This window comes from Physella acuta, unplaced genomic scaffold, assembly GCF_028476545.2.
Source record: "Physella acuta isolate Inbredline_101_S28 unplaced genomic scaffold, ASM2847654v3 ptg000212l, whole genome shotgun sequence".
Lineage (NCBI taxonomy): Eukaryota > Metazoa > Mollusca > Gastropoda > Physidae > Physella > Physella acuta.
In genome coordinates, this window is record NW_026731731.1 from 107,224 (window position 1) to 127,835 (window position 20,612).

Here is a 20,612-nt window from a genome sequence, read left to right on the forward strand (position 1 = left end):
TTAAATACTATTCGATTTTTCGGCGGCTAGTTGATGCAGTATAATTAAGAATAGTTAAGAAGTTAAGAATAATTAGCTGTTACCTTTGATAAAAAACATCCCCGAATTTCGATCAAATTGCAAGTTCAACAATCAAATTATACAATTAACAATAATTAAAACAAAAAAATCTAAATGCACTATTTCTTAGTTGTTTTTTTTTAAACTTTATTACAATTGCTTTTCTTTCAATTCTGAAGAGGGAGGGGGGGGGGGTAGTGAGGTGGGCGTTTAAGTTGAAACATAAAAAGGAGTCGACACGTGAAAAAGTTAGGGAACCTGTGCTATTAAACAATAAAACACAACTCGCACAGTTTTTAATCTTCTTAACAGCTTCAATTGACATGTTGCACTGAAATATCTATTAAAAAAACAATAATTTTAAATAGTCTGTTTAATTTAAATAGGTGACCACCGTAAAAGAACATTTGGTCAATATCCTCCAACAGTTCATTAGGGCGTTATTTCCTGTGACCATCATGTTTTGTTTGGGTGGTCTTGTGTGTATTAGTTTTGACGTTCAAGAATTGTCACATTTCTGTATTTGTGTAACATACTTTCAATTAGTAATAGAAAAAATATTTTTGGATTAACAACTTTAAATTAATTGAAAAAAAATTATGTTAATGTATGTATATTGTATTTCTTATTGTATTTCTTTATTTAAAGATGTTAACGTGTGCGTGTGTATTCAAAAAGAGAACCACCAGTTATAAGAGCATACAGCGTCAACACATCAGGTACACCAACAACCAAATCACGCAACGAAAGCTGCATGAATTCATGACGGACTTATTAGTCGGTGGCTGTGGTGCGTGGGGTTGCTGTGGTGCGTGTGTTGGTGGTGGAGGTGGTGGTGGTGGCGGTGGAATTGGTAAGTCATTTTGAAAACAATATGTTGGCGGTTTAGTATCACCAATCGCCTCCACTGCGCTTTCGCTAAACGTAAAGTTGTAGGTGCGATCATTCCGTTGAAACGGCTCATTGGGTGGACACGATCGACTTGGGTCGGTACAATCAGATTCTGTGGGGACAAAAGTTTTCAGTGGTTGTTAACGGCATACACTGTTGTTGTTTTTATATTGATCTAAATGTTCTAGGTAGCGATGGATTGTTGACGCCTGTCCAAATGTTTGTTTTAAAATAATGAACAAGGCCCACAACTGATAAAAGCGTTTGAGTTATCGAAAAACAGATGTAGCGGAAAATTAAATCACCCATGCAAATTTTTAATTTATGTATGGCCAGTGTTTAATCGATAAACTACTGTCAAGATTTTAATCCACAAATGAACAAAGCATAACCTACAAACTAATGTCGAGTATGTCATCTACCAAACGTAAATTATCAACCCACCAAATGGTGTAAAGTATTGGTGCTCAAAAAGCAGCCAACTGATCGCTCGTAGTTTGAAAACTTCAGGGATATCCACAAGGCCAGAAGTACTGAAACATAATAGTGTAGAAATCTAATTTAATTTTTACTTAACGTGCGACCTTCTTATATATATATATATATATATATATATATATATATATATATATATATATATATATATATATATATATATATATATATATATATATATATATATATATATATATATATATATATATATATATATATATATATATATATATATATATATATATATATATATATATATATATATATATATATATATATATATATATATATATATATATATATTAGTACGGTGATAATGTAAAAATTGGAAGTGGGAATTTTAAATTTAGAGGTCGATACCGAAGGAACTGTCAAAACTTTGATGTTTTTAAAAATAATTTTAAAGCAGTCAAATGAATACAATGTTTAATCTTGTACAGTTATAGTTGTATTCCGTGCAACCTTAGCTGTTTAACGTGTAAGTAAAACATTAACACCACATTTAAATATAAAACTTTTTAGAAGTCAGCTATTGCTGTTTTTTGGTGTAAGTCTGACTGTCTTGTTAACGATCTGTTAAGAAACTGATGCGTATAAATTAGTGATTTTTGTTTTCACCCATTAGAACAATACGGCTATCACTCTGTTGTATCAGTGACAATTATGTTTATTACCACTGTCATTGTATAAGGCTACTATCTGCCTATACGATGCCAAGTATAACTGCTAGTATATTTAAACAGAGGGTGGTATGTCAGAAATGTTGTAATGCCTTGCTCCTATACAAAGTATCGAGAATATATTGCAATCGTGCGCGCAAATGGTAATGAAATTTCGACAGTTTTTGCCGCTTTACGTGTACCTACTTTGTTATATACAAATTGTAAGGGATGTATTGTCGTCGTGAAAAAAAATATAACAACGTGTTTCGACTTTCTGTTGCACGAAAAACTTGGTTTTGCAATCATGTCTGTATGTGTGTGAGAGTTTGACTGTAAACACAATAACTTGATTATCATTTTGATTATGTTGACGAAATTTCAGATAGAAGTATTATATTAAATTTATAGTTTTCTTTTAACTTTTGAGCGATTTCTTGTAACCGGAAGTAGTAAGTACTCTATTTCCGGTATCTTGGTATTTAAATACCAATAACATTTAAGAAAGCTATATTTCACACACAAGTATTAGATTGTACTTGCAGGTTTCTATTAACTTATGGTCAATTTTCGGTAATCGGGAGTTGTACTTTATTCTATTTACGTTTATGTTTATGTTTCAGCTTGCGTTTATGTAATGTTTGCCTCTACGTTTCCGTTTTCGTTTACGTTAGTGTTTGTGTTAGCGTTTATGTCTATGTTTGCGTGTGACTTTATGTTTGTGTTTATGTTTATGTTTGAGTTTATGATTGCTTTAGTTTTATGTGACATGAGCCCGCTTAATGCCATATGTCACATATATAATGCATTTACCTCCTTAATGCAATATGTCACGTTTAGTGGCATGGGCTCTCAAAATAACAATCGGTTTAGAATTAGTAACAGATTCATCATCATCGTCATCAAAATCATTATCATCATCATTATCATCATCATCATCATCATCATCATCATCATCATCATTATCATCATCAGCTTCATCTTCATCATTATCATCATCATCATCACCATCACCATCATCATCGTCGGCCTCCTTAATGCCATATGTCACGTTTAGTGGCATGGGCTCTCACAATAATTATCGGTTTACGATTGGTTACAGATTCATCATCATCGTCATCGTCATCATCACCATCATCTTCATCATTATCATCATCACCATCATCATCGTCATCATCATCATCATCATCATCATCATCATCACCATCATCATCGTCGTCGTCGTCGTCGTCATTATCTCATCATTCTTTAACCCAAGTTGGTGTCTTTCAGGCACCACAGTTAAGTCAAACGTTATTTTTAATAACAATAGCTTAGCAAAAATTATTAAATAATTATTCTATCATTTGGTTTGGAATGTAGATGCTTACCTCACTGATAGATCCCCATTCAATTGATTTGTGTGTGAAAACAGAAGCAGGAACATGTGCCGGGTACTATTTCCATTTGCTTTATAGTTCTCAAATTCACCAATCCTATACTTGGTGTACGACACTATCGGGGAAGGGATATGAACAGGTTAGAGTAGCAGGACTTAATCCGCTTTAGTACGATGACTTAAGCTATTTTAGAAGTAGGACTTAATCCGCTTTAGTAGTAGGACTTAATCCACTTTAGTAGTAGGATTTAATCCACTTTAGTATTAGGACTTAATCCACTTTAGTAGTAGGACTTAATGCACTTTAGTAGTAGGACTTAATGCACTTTAGTAGTAGGACTTAATGTACTTTCGTATTAGGACTTAATGCACTTTAGTATTAGGACTTAAACCACTTTAGTAGTAGGACTTAATGCACTTTAGTATTAGGACTTAAACCACTTTAGTAGTAGGACTTAATGCACTTTAGTAGTAGGACTTAATGCAATTTAGTAGTAGGACTTAATGCACTTTAGTAGTAGGACTTAATGTACTTTCGTATTAGGACTTAATGCACTTTAGTATTAGGACTTAAACCACTTTAGTAGTAGGACTTAATGCACTTTAGTATTAGGACTTAAACCACTTTAGTAGTAGGACTTAATGCACTTTAGTATTAGGACTTAAACCACTTTAGTAGTAGGACTTAATGCACTTTAGTAGTAGCACTTAATGCACTTTAGTATTAGGACTTAATGCACTTTAGTATTAGGACTTAAACCACTTTAGTAGTAGGACTTAATGCACTTTAGTATTAGGACTTAAACCACTTTAGTAGTAGGACTTAATGCACTTTAGTATTAGGACTTAAACCACTTTAGTAGTAGGACTTAATGCACTTTAGTAGTAGGACTTAATGCACTTTAGTATTAGGACTTAATGCACTTTAGTATTAGGACTTAAACCACTTTAGTAGTATGACTTAATGCACTTTAGTATTAGGACTTAATCCACTTTAGTATTAGGACTTAAACCACTTTAGTATTAGGACTTAATGCACTTTAGTATTAGGACTTAAACCACTTTAGTATTAGGACTTAAACCACTTTACTCTTCGTGGAACAAAAGGCCTCAACGATAAATTTTCTTTCTTTGTCCGGTCCCCTACTTGTTATCTTTAAAGTAAAATCTCTTTTTGTTAACCCGTAGACATTTACTACCAGTATTCGTAAGTTCAAAAATTTTCAATTATGTTAAAAGTGACGTTCTAGAAAATATATAAACAAACGCAATCATAAACAAAAAAAATAAACATAAATGCAAACATATACATAAACATACTTATTGTCTACACTTTTAAAATGTATAAGTATTCATGCTTAAATTAATCATAAATAGACATAACAAAAATTATTTAGAAAATAGCTTAATTAATGTCTAATTTGCAATTGTTTACCGACCTGGAAGTCTCATATTTGGTTTCCTCCATACAATTTGCACCTGGCTCTCTTTACTAGTTACGATAGAATAAAAGGAATAATAGCTGCTGTCCCCTGAAATGTAAATTTAGGAAAAGGTGAAATTATGTCGAAAGTTATTTATAAATTACTTTACACTCGAAAACATGCGCAAAAACCTGTTAACATGTATGTCTGTATGCCTGGATATCTGTCTTTTTTTTTAAACATGATAACTTGAAAACTGTTTCATCTTGCTTGGCCGAATTTCAAATATAGAAGTATTATATCAAATTTGAAGCTTTCTGTCAAGTTTTTAGCGATTTCTGATAAACGGAAGCTGCACTTAATCTACTTCAGGTTTCTCGAATGCTTAAAACACTGAGTACTTTATCAGTGATGTTGACGAAATTTTATATTAAAGTAAATGATCTTATTCTCTGGTTTATTTCAAGTTTTGAGTGATTTCCTGTGAACAGAAGTAGCACTTAATGCCATTTCCGATTTCTCAAAAATAAAAAAAACTTTAATCATTTTTAACTTGATTCCTTTGACTTATTAGCATTTAGCACTTTGAGTATGCAAACTGTTGACCGTTTGTTAAACCTCATGCGGTATTTCACTTTTGTTGACCTTTTGTGTTACCTCATGTGGTATTTCACTTTTGTTGACCTTTTGTCAAACCTCATGCGGTATTTCACTTTTGTTGACCTTTTGTTTAACCTGATGTGGTATTTCACTTTTGTTGACCTTTTGTTAAACCTCGTGTGGTATTTCACTTTTGTTGACAAAATATGGTTGCCCTGTTGTTTTGCGTTACCTTTTGAACGTTCCGTCTTGTGGCATGTGAACAGATTTTGTTTTTTGTCTTTCCTTTGTCCATTCTGTCAACTGGCTAACACGAACACGCACACACATGCACACACATATATAAGTGTGTGCATGTGTGTGTGTGTATATGTGTGTATGTTTTTTATATGTGTATGCATGTTTGTATGTGTGTGTGTGCGTGTGTTCGTGCTATACACATACACACATACACATTCACAAGTGTGAGATTTTGTAATAGAAATGCATAGTTGTATTTGAAAGACATGAGATCTAAGTATATTGGGAAATAATATTGTACCCATTATGTTCTCCTTGGTGCTGGATATTTCAATTTTTCTGTGGTTGTGACATAGGTCCCCACACAGTTTTTCTGGGCTGCTAATTTTTAAATCATCCCCAGGCCTGGCACGAAATCCAGATGTTCTATCGAAATAAAATGTATTGAGAAATTGAAAGGATGATTATTGTGCTTAAATTACTCGTGTTTTACCGGAACCCATGAGCTTCACAAGGTTCAAACCCAATAGGACTGCAGATAGAGCATGCTCCTGCCGTAGGGGGAACCCATGAGCTTCACAAGGTTCAAACCCAATAGGACTGCAGATAGAGCATACTCCTGCCGTAGGGGGAACCCATGAGCTTCACAAGGTTCAAACCCAATAGGACTGGAGATAGAGCATGCTCCTGCCGTAGGGGGAACCCATGAGCTTCACAAGGTTCAAACCCAATAGGACTGGAGATAGAGCATGCTCCTGCCGTAAGGCCCGGATGGGAAGTGTTTCTACCAGACGTTTTTCTCCGAGGGGGAGAGGGGGTACTTGAAATTTTCTGGGGGGAGGGGGGGGGGGCCGGTAGACTTCCTTCGTGGGGGCGGACACTGTTAAAAGTATATATTTTCTAAATAAATTATATCAATTTCATTTCGTTCGGGGAAGGGAGGGGGGCGGTAGAAATTTTTAGTAAGCCCCCCCCCCCCCCCCCCACCAGAAGAGATGCCTGGAAGAAACTCTGCGGATGGGAAGGAGAGGCGGATAGATGATCCGTTAAGTCATAACAATGACAACTTATCTAGAGAAAACAGTACTTTGTTAAGTAAATGTTGTCGACAAGTCAGACAGAATAAGACGTGAAGATAAAAAAAAAATTGGACAATTTGACTTTGTATAACAATTGATTACTAAGCGAGGCATTACACACGACTGAACGTCAAAATTCTCTTAAAAATTTAAAAGTTTACAGTAAACCACAGGAGGGTGTGACTGAACGTAGACTTAAAACTGTTTGTACGCATTATTTATTGAGTGTAATATCTACTCTTTCTCTTCTGGATCTTTGAACGAATGGTTGAGTTCAAATGTGTGTCTTGTAACCATAAGCGAGGTGGTGTAGTTTAGCTTGCAATCAATATAATCTACATTTTACTCTCTTTTAGTGAGAGTTAGACTATCTGAAATTATATTTTATAAGAATCCCATAACAGGCTAAATTTTGTTTCCTCTTTTTTTAATGAAATACAATATTTGAAAAATTAGTATAGATAGTATCTGGTTATTCAAATAAACCAAAGTTGGGAGTTAAGTTGTATGTATCACTAGATATCACAGCTTTTTCTTTAATTTGATTTTGTTTTTATCTTGTAGTATAACCCTGAAAATATACAACACATTGTTCTCTTTTGAGTGACGATTTGGTCGGGTTGGACGCGCATGTTTGCGAACTCCCAAGTTAGAACCCCAAGCAGATGAGGCGCGCTATCTACAGATAGCTTCCATCTAGAAGAGAAAAATTCTCATTTAAACAACTACTGCCCCACATATTGTTTTAGAGCAAGGCGAGAGAAGGAAATCCAGAACGAGTCGACGGGCCATATGACAAATAACGTGAACTTATAGTACTTTATTGAGCCTTATGACAAATCACATGTGAACTCAGGGTTCTTAATTGTGTGGGAGAAAACAACCTTTAATGTTACACTAAAGACAAACTAAGAAGCGTCCTTTAATGCGAGTGCTTTACGTTGTTAATTTTAGAAGTAAACATAACATTCCCTTATGAAAGCACTCTTTGCTAACTGACAGTAACTAAATGAAAAATTATAATTTGGTACTTTAACTTTGTTTAAAAGATTAAAAATTATTTTCACTTGACCGTTTTTGTCTAAGTAACAACTTTTATTAACGGTTTCATGACGTATTAATACTTTTTTTAAGATAATTAAAAACAAACTAGCTTTATACTAGCCTACTTTGAATAGCGTCTTTCGGATGAAAATGCACATCGAGAACAACTGTAGGAAATTTCGCTAATAAATTCGCTGTCGATGAACACGTTGACGTACATGTCCAGATGACTCAAATCCAAATCAGCAAACGTGATGCTTGGCTTTTTATTTACAGCATCTACAGAGAAACAGAAGTTTGGAGTTTTTGCTGACACATTGTAAAACAAGTTAATTAAAAAGTCTTGTGACAAGTTAAGCGCCATTTCCTTATGTTATCTAAAAATAGCTCTGTCGTAGCGTAAATCAAGAGCAGGGTTAGGAAAACCATTGGTTAGTTATTAAAACGTTTTTTATTAATTTTTTTTTCAGTATTTTACATGTTTTATTTACAATAGAGTTACATGACTAAAAACCATTGCGCGCCTAGCTAACGAACGTGATGGCGCAGCTATTGGACGTGATGACGCGTGTGGTGTGGTTGGATAAAAATGCCTACTAATTCGGTCCAAATTTTAATTAATTCAAAAAAATTTTTGTGACCGAACGAAAGGATATTTTTGAAAACTTTCTTCGGCAATATTGTTCTAAATTATGGCAGGAATCGATTGGTACATGTTTCAAGTCGCTAAGTGGTCTGGTTGCCGAGATATGGGCCAAAAACTGCATTTTTTCGAGGTTTGTTTGGCTTTTCCGGGAAATCCATGAAAGAAACCCGGAATTTTTTTGGCTTATGTTCATCCTCGTAACTTGCTTAACATAATTGCTTTTGGAACTAGTCCTCGATATTGCTTCATTGAGGAGGAGATACGACTTAAAGCTTCGGACACACATACATCCATACATTCATTCATCCATCCATTCCCAGAAACGACGAGTTAATAAACGCAATTCTCCAGAATGGAAATTGCGCTAAAAACGTGTTAAAAAAGTGTAGGGTTAGAGATGTGTATTGAAAGTGTAGGTTTAGGTTAAGATGTGTAGTGAATGTGTAGGGTTAGGTAAAGATGTGTATTGAAAGTGTAGGTTTAGGTTAAGATGTGTAGTGAATGTGTAGGGTTAGGTTAAGATGTGTATTGAAAGTGTAGGTTTAGGTTAAGATGTGTAGTGAAAGTGTAGGGTTAGGTTAAGATGTGTATTCAAAGTGTAGGTTTAGGTTAAGATGTGTAGTGAAAGTGAAGGGTTAGGTTAAGATGTGTATTCAAAGTGTAGGTTTAGGTTAAGATGTGTAGTGAAAGTGTAGGGTTAGGTTAAGATGTGTATTCAAAGTGTAGGTTTAGGTTAAGATGTGTAGTGAAAGTGTAGGGTTAGGTTAAGATGTGTAGTGAAAGTGTAGCGTTAGGTTAAGATGTGTAGTGAAAGTGTAGGGTTAGGTTAAGATGTGTATTCAAAGTGTAGGTTTAGGTTAAGATGTGTAGTGAAAGTGCAGCGTTAGGTTAAGATGTGTAGTGAAAGTGTAGGGTGAGGTTAAGATGTGTATTCAAAGTGTAGGTTTAGGTTAAGATGTGTAGTGAAAGTGCAGCGTTAGGTTAAAATGTGTATTGAAAGTGTAGGTTTAGGTTAAGATGTGTAGTGAAAGTGCAGCGTTAGGTTAAAATGTTTCGTGCTTTTTCCTGTTACCACAGAGGCTCAGTCTACGAACACCCACATTTTCATGGGGTGTTGTTGATGATATTAAAATATATATAAGCTTATATAAAGAGTTGGTCACTTGCGGTCAGTTAGCTGCCCTCTTTCGAGGAAGGGCAAGCTCCTGGTTAGGGAAAGTGTCTAGTATTAGTGTTTAGCCGTAATGGTTTTGTCAGAGTTAAAAACATTTGCAGTGTAATCTTGGTATAATGGTACAGAACTTAAATGAAACTGATCTAATACAAGTATACAAGATTAATTTTATATAAACACGGTTAATGGAATACATGGAGCATGTAACCTCTTATACCCTTTATTATTTTTACAAATGTTGGTGGTATTGTTATATGCATTTACTGTTCATCTGTATTTATAAACAATGTATAATTAAAAAAAAACAACTTGAAATGATGAATAAAATCCTATCAAATAAAAGGGACTTGCATTCTTTGAACTTGTCAATACAAAGACTGTCACAGATGTAGCCTTCAGTACACGCCATGTACTTCTCAAACAGGGATGCGCCATTGGTATAAAACACTTGCAGTCCTTCTATATCTGTAAACAACAACATGAGATCCAAGTAGAATACAATTAACACATAACCGTGACAGCCATATTACAAAACAGCTGATGAAGACATCTAAACAAGTGGCAATGTATCGGCTACGCGCTAAGCAAGTCAATGACCAGCATAGCAATACATGACATCGCCCTATGGCCAATGGCGATGTAAGGTTAAAGTGAAAGATTTGGATTGACGCAGCAATGCTGGATGAACACTGACAAGTGTTTGTGATATTAATTTAGTACCAAGCTGCTTGGAAGATATATTTTGTGGAACTGACTAGACTCTTGTGTTGGCTGCCTGGAAGATATATTTTGTGGAACAGACTAGACTCTTGTGTCGGCTGCCTGCAAGATATATTTTGTGGAACAGACTAGACTCTTCGGTCGACTTGCTGCGCCTGAGTGAAACAGATAGACTTACTGCGATTCCTAAAATCTTTCGCAGATTTCAGAACACATTAAGACAAACTTATTGATACTCACAGAAACTCAACACCAACGAAAGATTTAATTGCTGTCGGTCGAAGATTAAAACTAACTTTTAAATCTGTTTTAAAAAACTTTTAATCTCCTACCTTTTCCGTCACCAAAACGTGTGACTAACGTTTGTCTGCAGTCGTTTGCCTCATCACGTGATGACCCTCGATTCTTACACACACCAATACGGAAGCACTCTTTATCTCTTAGTAAAATGATCAAAATTGGATTGACCACAGGAATAGGATTGGCAGGTGGTCGATAATTCATTTTAGCCTGTCAATTAATGTCGTATTTATTTCCGAGACTGTTTATATATAGGCCAATATTGAAACTTGGTTAAATATTTTAAAGAAATTATGCTAGCACTATTTAATATAGTTATTTTTAGATTTATAAATATCCTAATATATAATTCCCCATGTGCGCACTTCTCTCTCTCTCTCTCTCTCTCTCTCTCTCTCTCTCTCTCTCACTCTCTCTGTCTGTCCGCAAAATATTTTCGCCGGACATCACGTCAGAAACGGCAGCGATATATGGAGAACTTTATACGGACTTTTGTTGAAAATAATATGTTAGATGTTTTAAATGTAAAACCACAATTTTATTTAAAGAAGAAAAATAAAAATTAAAGGCGTATTCGAATGTAGAGAAACAGTATTATTTATGCAACCGGAAAAGCATTAATAGATGTGAAAAAGAACACTTAAAACTGTGACGTCACTATTGCTTATACATTAACTAATGACGTCATCTGCCGTGTTTAGTATAAAAAGAAATGAACTATTTTATTCAAATTTGATTTAGATCTACGTAGGGCCTACACTATGAAATGTATACAATACAATTTTTCCGGCCTAAACTCATAAAATTTATTTTATTTATTTGGATTCTAGATCTAGATATTCTAGATTCATTTATTCAAATAATACATTTCTATACTAAAGTATTTCAGGCCTTAATTACTTTATTGAAATCTTTGTTTATCTATGCAATTTGCTAATCTCTATAATATATAAAGCAAAGTTGTCGGGTGCCCGATAGGGCACTTCCCGGCGCCGCAGACGCTTCAAATTTGGCAGGATCTTGCCTTGGGGCGACAGAACACGGGGACCGGTTGGCCGAAAAGTCTACGATGATGGGATCAAAACTGACCTCGACTGACCGGCGCCTTATATGAGCTATAAATCGAAAAAAAATGTCCACGGAGGAACCTCTTCATAACTCCTGATGTCGTAGACCGACCCTCGGGCGAATTAATTAAGCATTCAAATTCTCAATGTTTTCGAAAGCCTAAGCGAAGCTGGGCAGCATGCCTAGTATATATATATATATATATACATGGGGGGGCATGGCACCTCCTCCCCATGGACCCCTCTATTGATTTTGTTTTATTGTCATAATATTATCGATATTTGCTTAAATCTTTTTCTAAATCAGTATATATGTATAGATCTATGTATGTTTAGATATTATTACAGCCATCTAAAAACTGACGCTATGTTCACACTGAGAAGGTTATCCCACTTACCCATCCCCCTACATACCATCCCTACCCCCCACAAACCTACCAATTCAGCACCTGACCGAACAGTATGGGTTGGGTAGCGCATCTATTGGAGTAGTGTTAGACAAATGGCAAGAAAGACTGCGCTCATATCTCGAGAAAACAGAGCCGAGAAGTATTTAAAATTCGGCTGGTTTAAACACATAGGATTTTAAACCATTAAGCTCGCTAGGTTTTGATAGACAGCAAAATAGAGTAAACTATTCATATCCTTTACTTGAAATCGCTAAATAAAATAGTCAAAAGGTAATTAGTCAAAAAGTCTTATACTCATTATAACACTTTATACAGAAACAGTCTTCTAGGTATCGTGACCACAAGGAAATAGAGAACAGTACCACTTTTTTATTGACTGGAAATGGCTCAAAAATGGAAAGGAACCTGTTTATACAATAAAATACTTATACCTTACAGAAACGGTACCCGTGGTGTTGTATATTAAAATAAACCAGGAGTGATCTAGAATATTCTTATATGAAACAAGAAGGGATGACAACAAAGGGAGCCGGCCGATTTCCCGAATGGACACTTGCCCGAATGGGACAAATACCCGAATGGGACAAATGCCCGAATGGGACAAATGCCCGAATGGGACAAATGCCCGAATGGACACTTGCCCGACTGGGACAAATGCCCGAATGGACACTTGCCCGAATGGGACAAATGCCCGAATGGACACTTGCCCGAATGTGACTAACGCCCGAATGGACACTTGCCCGAATGGGACAAATGCCCGAATCGACACGATGAAGGACGGGGTAATAATAGGATTATTTCCAACGATTACAAAAAAGCAAAAAGTCGTTACCTGGCCCTGAATAATGCCGTTGACAATCTTAACGTCACACCAATATCCTCTGACCATTAAAAGGCCGACGTCAAAGATTATTATCTGGTATGTAGTGCCCTCGTTTGGAACAAAGTTTATTTTTGGAGGATTGCGATAGACTTCAGATCCTCGCTAGAAAATGAAATGTCTTCACATTTAGTTAGATTTTTTTAAATTAAAAAATATTAGTAAAAGTAGTAATACACATATTTTCCAATCTGTATCTCTTTTAAAAACGGATAATCTGTTTGAAAAGTAATTAATCGTTTGCGTTGAAAAATGTGTTACTGTTAAATTTTAGCTAAATTAAATCTTTAATTAATTATTTTACTGCGTAATTGTAATGCAGAAAAATATTAAGTTCGTAGCAAGGACTGTATTGCCTTTTTAAATCCTTGGCTCAATCAATCTAACGCTGGATACTAGAAGCGTTGAAATGAGACATGCTTAGTTTTTACCTGATATACATGCGACACCGTCAAATTGTCTAATGACTAATATAGACTATGATTAGGTGTTGGTACCAGAGTGGAAAATGCGAGGAATTTTATGAAGGACATAACGGAATGAACTAGGCCAAATGAAACTGGGTAAATTGTAACATGGCTTTTCCATATCAAAAGGTTGCCGACCCCTGAACTAGGCAGCCCTTAGCAGCATTACTAATAGCGGAGGACTAGGAAGAAAGGCAAATCTTTCTGAAAAAGTTAAAAAGTCCCAACGGCCCTCCTGGGGCTATGAGATACATAGAAATATAGACGTGAATAATGGAGAGCAAATGGCTCTCCAAGCTTATGAATAGTTTGTATTGTCACTTTTTCACTATTGGTCAGTAAAAATCCTTAGATCTCTGTGACAAGTTTTTTAAGCCCATCAGATGGTCTTAAATTATTTATGTTTGTCAGATGTCAAATGTTTTAAGCCAGCGTATTATAAAGCGTTCACCTCTAACATTGCCTTGCTTGCATGCCCATCTTCATCAAGTTTAAATGCCCTGACTTCTTTCATAACTTGTGCTTTACCGCATACATCAACAGGTTCTGTCAACAAAAAATGGTGTTGCTAAGTTTACATCACACATCTGCAACCAACTTACATACATTTTAGAACTTTCTTTAATACATTTTTATATAATGTGGTTATATTAAATGTGCTTTTAGTTGTAAAACACGCAGCTTTAGAACGAATAAACAGAACATTTAAAAACAATTGGGTAAAGTTTAAAAAAAAAAACCTTCTGGACTAGCAAACACAACATCCAGATCCACTGAAAGTTGAACGGTGCTAGGTATTCCTGCTCGCTGTAAAACTGATTCAGCCTGAGGTCTGGAGAAGTAAAAAGAGTCTCTTAATTAATTAACTAATAAAGTGCTTCATTAAACAAAAAAAAAACACTGACATTTTTTACTGCGCAACGTGCTTGTGTAAAAACCCAAATTGTATAATCAAAAAAGATTGTTTTTTAGTGAGGGAGAATGTAAAGTTATAGCATAAGGTCTTTATGGTGGTATTTTTTAAACATCTAAGCAAATAATTAATATATTATATTATATTATATATATATATATATATATATATATATATATATATATATATATATATATATATATATATATATATATATATATATATATATACAAAGACGATGTTAAGTTGCCGCCGTATGAAATTATGATAGTAAAATAAGAACTTAACTGCTCCGTACAAAGTGAGGTAATCTTAATTTCCCAAAGCAACAACTATTGCCTAACTAAAGTGTATTGAATGCAACTTGCCTGTAGTTGAAACATCGAGTGAGATCTTTGGTCGAGTCGGGACATGCATTCTTGTAACAATCGCCAAACCACGGCCAGGATTTGTCATTCAGACGAGCGAGAAGCCGAGTGCGATCTGAAATTTGATTTTATGAGTGTTCAAGTGAACTGATCAAATTGATATATCAGTGGCGTAGGCAGGGGGGGGGGGGGGTGGGGGTTAGGTGGGGGGGGGGTCATAACCCCTCCTATAGACCCCTCGGTATATAGAAGAAGTTTAAGGGTGGGGGGTGTGCAAATCGAAAGTTTGAGGGGGGGGGGTGCAAATCGAAAGTTTGAGGGGGGGGGGGTGCAAATCGAAAGTTTGAGGGGGGGGGGGGGGGGTGCAAATCGAAAGTTTGTCCCCGGGTAAAAATTGGAACCCTCCCTTGAGACGATCCTGGCTACGCCACTGTGATATATTGCCAGATAGGCCTCGTTATAAATCGGTAGAAAAGCATACATACGTTCTGAATAGTAAAGAACAACTGAATAAATAAATAGGTATATTTTATTTAGATTTAAAAAATAAATAAACAAGGAGTAATATCCATTAAACTTTCTCTTATTTCTTACAAAGCTTAAGTTTTTCGAAAAAAAAATTTCATTCAATCTCTCCATAAGCCAAAGGCGTAGCGAGGGGGGGGCGGGGGTGCGGACCACACCGGGTGACACCATTTAGGGGGGTGACAACCAAGGCAAAAAAATAGCAAAATATATAGAGAAAAACTTGAGGGGGGGTGCAAATCGAAAACCTGAGGGGGGGTGGGAGTGCAAATCGAAAGTTTGAGGGGGGGTGCAAATCGAAATTTTGTCCCCGGGAAGGGTCGCTACGCCTCTGGTGAGGGGGGGGGAGAGGGTGACACCATTAAGTGCCGCACCGGGTGACACCCGACCTCGCTACGCCACTGCCATAAGCCATCTTATAACTAAACCAATACTAATTTTTTACTATATTTCTATTTTAACACAAATCACGTTATCTTAAAATGTTTAATATTTAAGAATCAAGAGATCTCCTCAGCTCATTTAGCTGATTTAAAATTTTTAAAATTCCGAAGAGCCTGGTTTGTCGGACTCCCCATTCCCCCACATTATAGCGTGGGGGAGGTGAGGTGCAAGACTGCCGGGAACCAAAAGGGGTCTGCTCTCGACCCTAACCAGATACTTTGACTTTAAGCTGCGGCCTTCACGCGGCTTCGGAAGAGTGCCATTAGTCGGGCCAAGTTCATGACCCCCCTAATGGGTGCGGAATGGCTAGTGGTAGCTAACAGCAGCTAGAGGTTTTTGATCTGGCTGAACGCCCCCCACGATCAAGCTGGGTACCAGACGGTAGGACGACGTCTGGCGTCTGGTGGGTAGGGGAAGGAAAGCCCGATGAGAGCCGACGGAGAAGCGACCTACGTGTAGCGATCTAACCGACACTAAACGACTTGCTACTACCACCATGTGTCGGAGTTTGCTACACTGAGGCCTGTCTGGCTAATGGGAGTCAAACTTCTGAGCCGGTTTCCGTATCAGCCGATCAAATACTATTTTCTATGAAAGACTCAATGAAATTTTCAATGACAGAGTCAATGATAACTACCGCTCTCCTGTATTTTTCTCTTAAGAAACTCAATGATAAAGCGTTAGTAGTTATAAAGAGAGAGAGAGAGTTTATCAAAACGGAAATAATTCAACTCGATTAATTAATAAAGCGTTAAACGTAATTATTAATTCTTAATTTCTCAGCGATTGATACAATTGTTTAGGGACAGTTAAACTATTTTTTTAAATATAGATCCTCGATCTTCATTTATAATTTATTAATTAAAATAAGATTTTTAAAAAATAATTAAAACAGGTCTTTGTACTATATTATTAAAAAAAACAACTAATGAATATAATAAATAATTTTGACTATTTCTCATTCTAAACCTATCGAATATCTTTTTTTTAAATGCAAGGTAATCTTTTATAGAACCTACATGATTAACTTTTCTTCTAATAATAAAAAAAACTCTAAATAAAAACTATTATTCCTACAAATATTAGAGTAGTCTCCCTTGACAGTTTCTATTCGAATGTATTTTGTGTTAATTTTCGTTATGAAATACAGTTGACTTTTTAAATAAATTATATAAGAAAACAATCTATCTCTGTGTATATTTATTTAAAAAAAATATTATTACAATAATTAGAATAGGTGTTACTGGTTAAATAGCAATTATTCTCATTCTAAATCTTTGGCTATCGAGTTTCATGGGTTTTTAAACTTAAGATTATGAACACATTGGCTTGACGAAAATGATTATATACACTTAAATACATACTAAAATTTACTTTTGTTAATAAACCTACACTATTTTATGCACACATACAAAAAAGAATATTTTAGCGGCAGTTACAACGTCAAAAAAAAGGAAACTCCTTTATACTGAATAGTTCTACGTAACAACAAAAATGTAAAAATACATAGTCCTAGAGCACACTAACACATACATATATACATACGAAGATATGTGTGTGTGTAAGTAGGATGTGAGGTGTGTAGACAGGCGGGGTGGAAGGAAAGCAGTTTGGCAGGAATAACGGTAGGTAGGAAAGTAGGTAGGCAGACAGCAGCGCAGGCAGGTTAGTAGATAGGTAGGTACGTAGGCAGGGAGTTAGGTATGTAGGTAGGTGGGCGTAGGTAGGAAGGCGCCTCACTCGGTATAGTGAGCGATTATAGTAGCCCATCATATTCATAGCGTTTCGCAATTATTAAAACGAACAAAGGTACCATAGTACTCACGGGAAAACCCGGGGAGCTAAATGGGACCCTGCCAGGGCGCCACCAAATCGAATTTTTTTCGTAGAAACCACCACAGGGGTATTAGCATTAACTTCTCAAATTTGAATGACAAACGAATGAAATCTTTGATAATGCTTAAACAAACAAACCCACATATTCGTTTTTGGGGCGCGGGTTTGTCCACACTGCCGTCTAGACGCACCAAGGCTCACTGTATGAAAGCCTTGAGTGTACGTTAATTAACCTCTGTAATAGTGAGGTAGAACACACATTGGCGACCGCCCATGTGTTAGAGACGCGTCCCTTGGCGCTCCAGGGAGCCACTGGTTATATTTCCGCAGGGGCGCCCCTAATTCGGTTTAATTATAAAATGTCGTGTGCCACCGTGTCCCTATTGTAGGGTGCTCTTTAAGGAGGCACTCTCTGTAGAGCCCGGGGCGCTCGCTGTCGCCAACTGCCAGGGCGCCGGCGGGCGCTCATTATTCTACTTAGTGAACATTTATAGTAGCCCATCTAAACCGTAGGGTCGCCCGAGATGGGTCTTGGCCGCTCTGGGCCACTCAACCGCCGGGGAGCTGGCGGATGAACCTGGTGTAGTTTTATCACTGAATCTCAGAGGCGTAGCACCATTCCTGGCGCCTGGGGACAAATTTTCAATTTGGCGCCCCCCCTCCCGCCGGAGACAAACTTTCAATTTGGCGCCCCCCCCCGTATTTTTTAAATATTTATAATGCAAAACTATAGCTAAAATGAGCTTTTAAATTTTTCCAACCATTTTGGCGCCCCTAGGGTTGGCTCCCGGGGACATATGTACCCCCCCCCACCTCACTGCGCCTCTGCTGAATCTAGTATTACCTATGACCGCAATTGATGAGATAGCCCCTCTGGATTCCCCTCTGGATTCTGGGCTCATAATCGTATAATTAGAAAAATCGAACCCTCCCAGGGTGCCACACTTAAGAATTTTTTTTCTTTCTCGAAACCCTTTTCACCAACTACCCAAAATTTTATGACTCTCGTACGAACAGTGTCAAATTGCATCTGGCTTTTATTTTTATGGAGAAAAATTGCATTGCTTCCTGTCAGAGACCCCAGATCGAATGGGGCGCCAAAAGGGGTAGACAATTTTTAAAAAAATCCTCATTCTTCAGTAAAATTCAAGAAAACAGATTTATACATGGCTGATATCCTCAATTATTTTATATAGGGGAGTGTATGTAGGGATGGGCGCCTTTTTGCCAGCGTTTGAATAGGGTTGGCACATAATTGATAGTTCGCCCCGGGCGCCGGAATAGGTTGCTACGCTTCTGCTTCCTGCTAGGGTGCCGCCCTGGCGAAATCTTTCCGGGGGGGGGGGGGCGTGCGGACACTGTTAAAAGTAATTTTTTCTATATAAATTCCGTTTCGTTCGGGGGTGGGGGGTCGATAGACTTTCTTCGGGGGGGGGGGGTGGGGGGGTGGGGGCTCTGCTTCCCCCCCCCCCCCCCCCCCCTCCGAATAGATTCCTGGAAAAACCTCTGTTCACATAGTTTTATGGCGATCCGATGAAAAAGATGTAGTAATTCATATAGGACAAACAGATAAACATACTTTCATTTCTATAAATATAAATAGATATATAGGGCCTACTTTAACTAGTGTCCGCATACCCGCACCCGGAAACTTAGTCACAATTTTCTTTGTTACATTTGAACCCTTTAGGTTAATCAATATTAACAAAATTGAACAAGATGCAACAAATACAGTTAACCAAGAAATTGAACAAATAAAATTCACGTTATCTTTTTTATTGTTTTTAGATATAGAGTAGTAACAGACTACCTACAGGTCCTAACTCGCGACGAGGTACACATTTGTATTAAAACACACATCTAAGACATTTTCCATTTAGGTGGGTTTTGCAGTACAGTGGTTTCTTAAGTCGTGGACAAGTGATTGCGCTTATCTCTGTTGAGTAGCTATGTATTCTGTCCTATATTAGACACATTTGTAAATATCTGTCACAATATGGGCATAGAGATGATATAACGATAGCTTATCTTTGCGGACGACGATAAACTTTGGCATCGACACCACGGCCTACAAGTTCAAATTCGGTCCTTCAGAAATGTTTGAAGTCTCTAGATTAAAACTACTTTTCTCTTTTATGTGCCTACTGACCACATCACATGCATTTGTTCTGAAAGTCTAAAAACAGAGGCACAAATATATCGTCTAGACTTGTGAGGTCTACAGATTAGGTATTTTGGCAGTTATCTAAGCCCTTGCCTGTTTTGACTCAAAGCCTTATTCTTTCTCTATCGACGCCTTGCGTAACATGGGATTGGGTTTTTAAGGCGGCATAAAGCTTTATGTTGTTCCTTTTTGAGTACACTAGATTAAAAACTAACGTTTTCAGATGTCTAAAGATGTTTAACCACTAATTAATCAGAATAATGGGTCAAGATTTCAATTCTTGGTTTTGGGACACGTTAGTTGCCGGGGTTGAGCTAATGTCGATAGCATAAGGACTGTACCTTGATGCGGGCGTTTTATTTGTTGCCCATCGTAATAATTGAATGGTTGATGGGGCTTCTTCAAGGGTTTGATTTGCCGTAATGTTAATGATATCATGCATGTGCGGCTTTTCTAAGAAGAAAATGCGTTTAAACACTTTTTAGTTATGCTTTTTTTAAATAGGCCTATATTTTACGACATCATAATCGTAATGAACAATAAAATGAATTTAAACAACTTTATAATACACCTGTTTCGGCTAACATGAATGTTATTCTTCAAACTAGTAATGTTAAACGTGTCTTTTTCGCATTTTCGACTTATAAGCAATACAGTAAATTCCGATAACGTCCATATGCATACAAGCAATGGCGTAGGCGAGGAGGGGTTTAATAGTGATTTAATAATGATACTTTCTTAACCCCTACTGGACATCATGTTTGGTACCTTGCCCCCGGCAACTGGGTGGATTTGGATTACACCCAAGTTTTACTTCATAGTAAATGG

General features: G+C 36.7%; 1 protein-coding gene across 1 annotated transcript; it reads right to left on the reverse strand.

Moving 5' to 3' along the window:
• Nucleotides 1–269: 269 nt before the first annotated feature.
• LOC131937518 (uncharacterized) lies at nucleotides 270–14,864 on the reverse strand. The gene is made up of 12 exons (XM_059295013.1): nucleotides 14,812–14,864; nucleotides 14,275–14,366; nucleotides 13,986–14,080; nucleotides 13,020–13,172; nucleotides 10,743–10,920; nucleotides 10,042–10,155; nucleotides 7,996–8,149; nucleotides 6,049–6,173; nucleotides 4,923–5,015; nucleotides 3,476–3,599; nucleotides 1,396–1,484; nucleotides 270–1,063 (listed from the first exon to the last, which is right to left on the reverse strand). The coding sequence occupies exons 1-12, from the start codon at nucleotides 14,862–14,864 to the stop codon at nucleotides 768–770; spliced, it is 1,566 nt and encodes a 521-aa protein (XP_059150996.1). The 3' UTR covers nucleotides 270–767.
• Nucleotides 14,865–20,612: the final 5,748 nt, after the last annotated feature.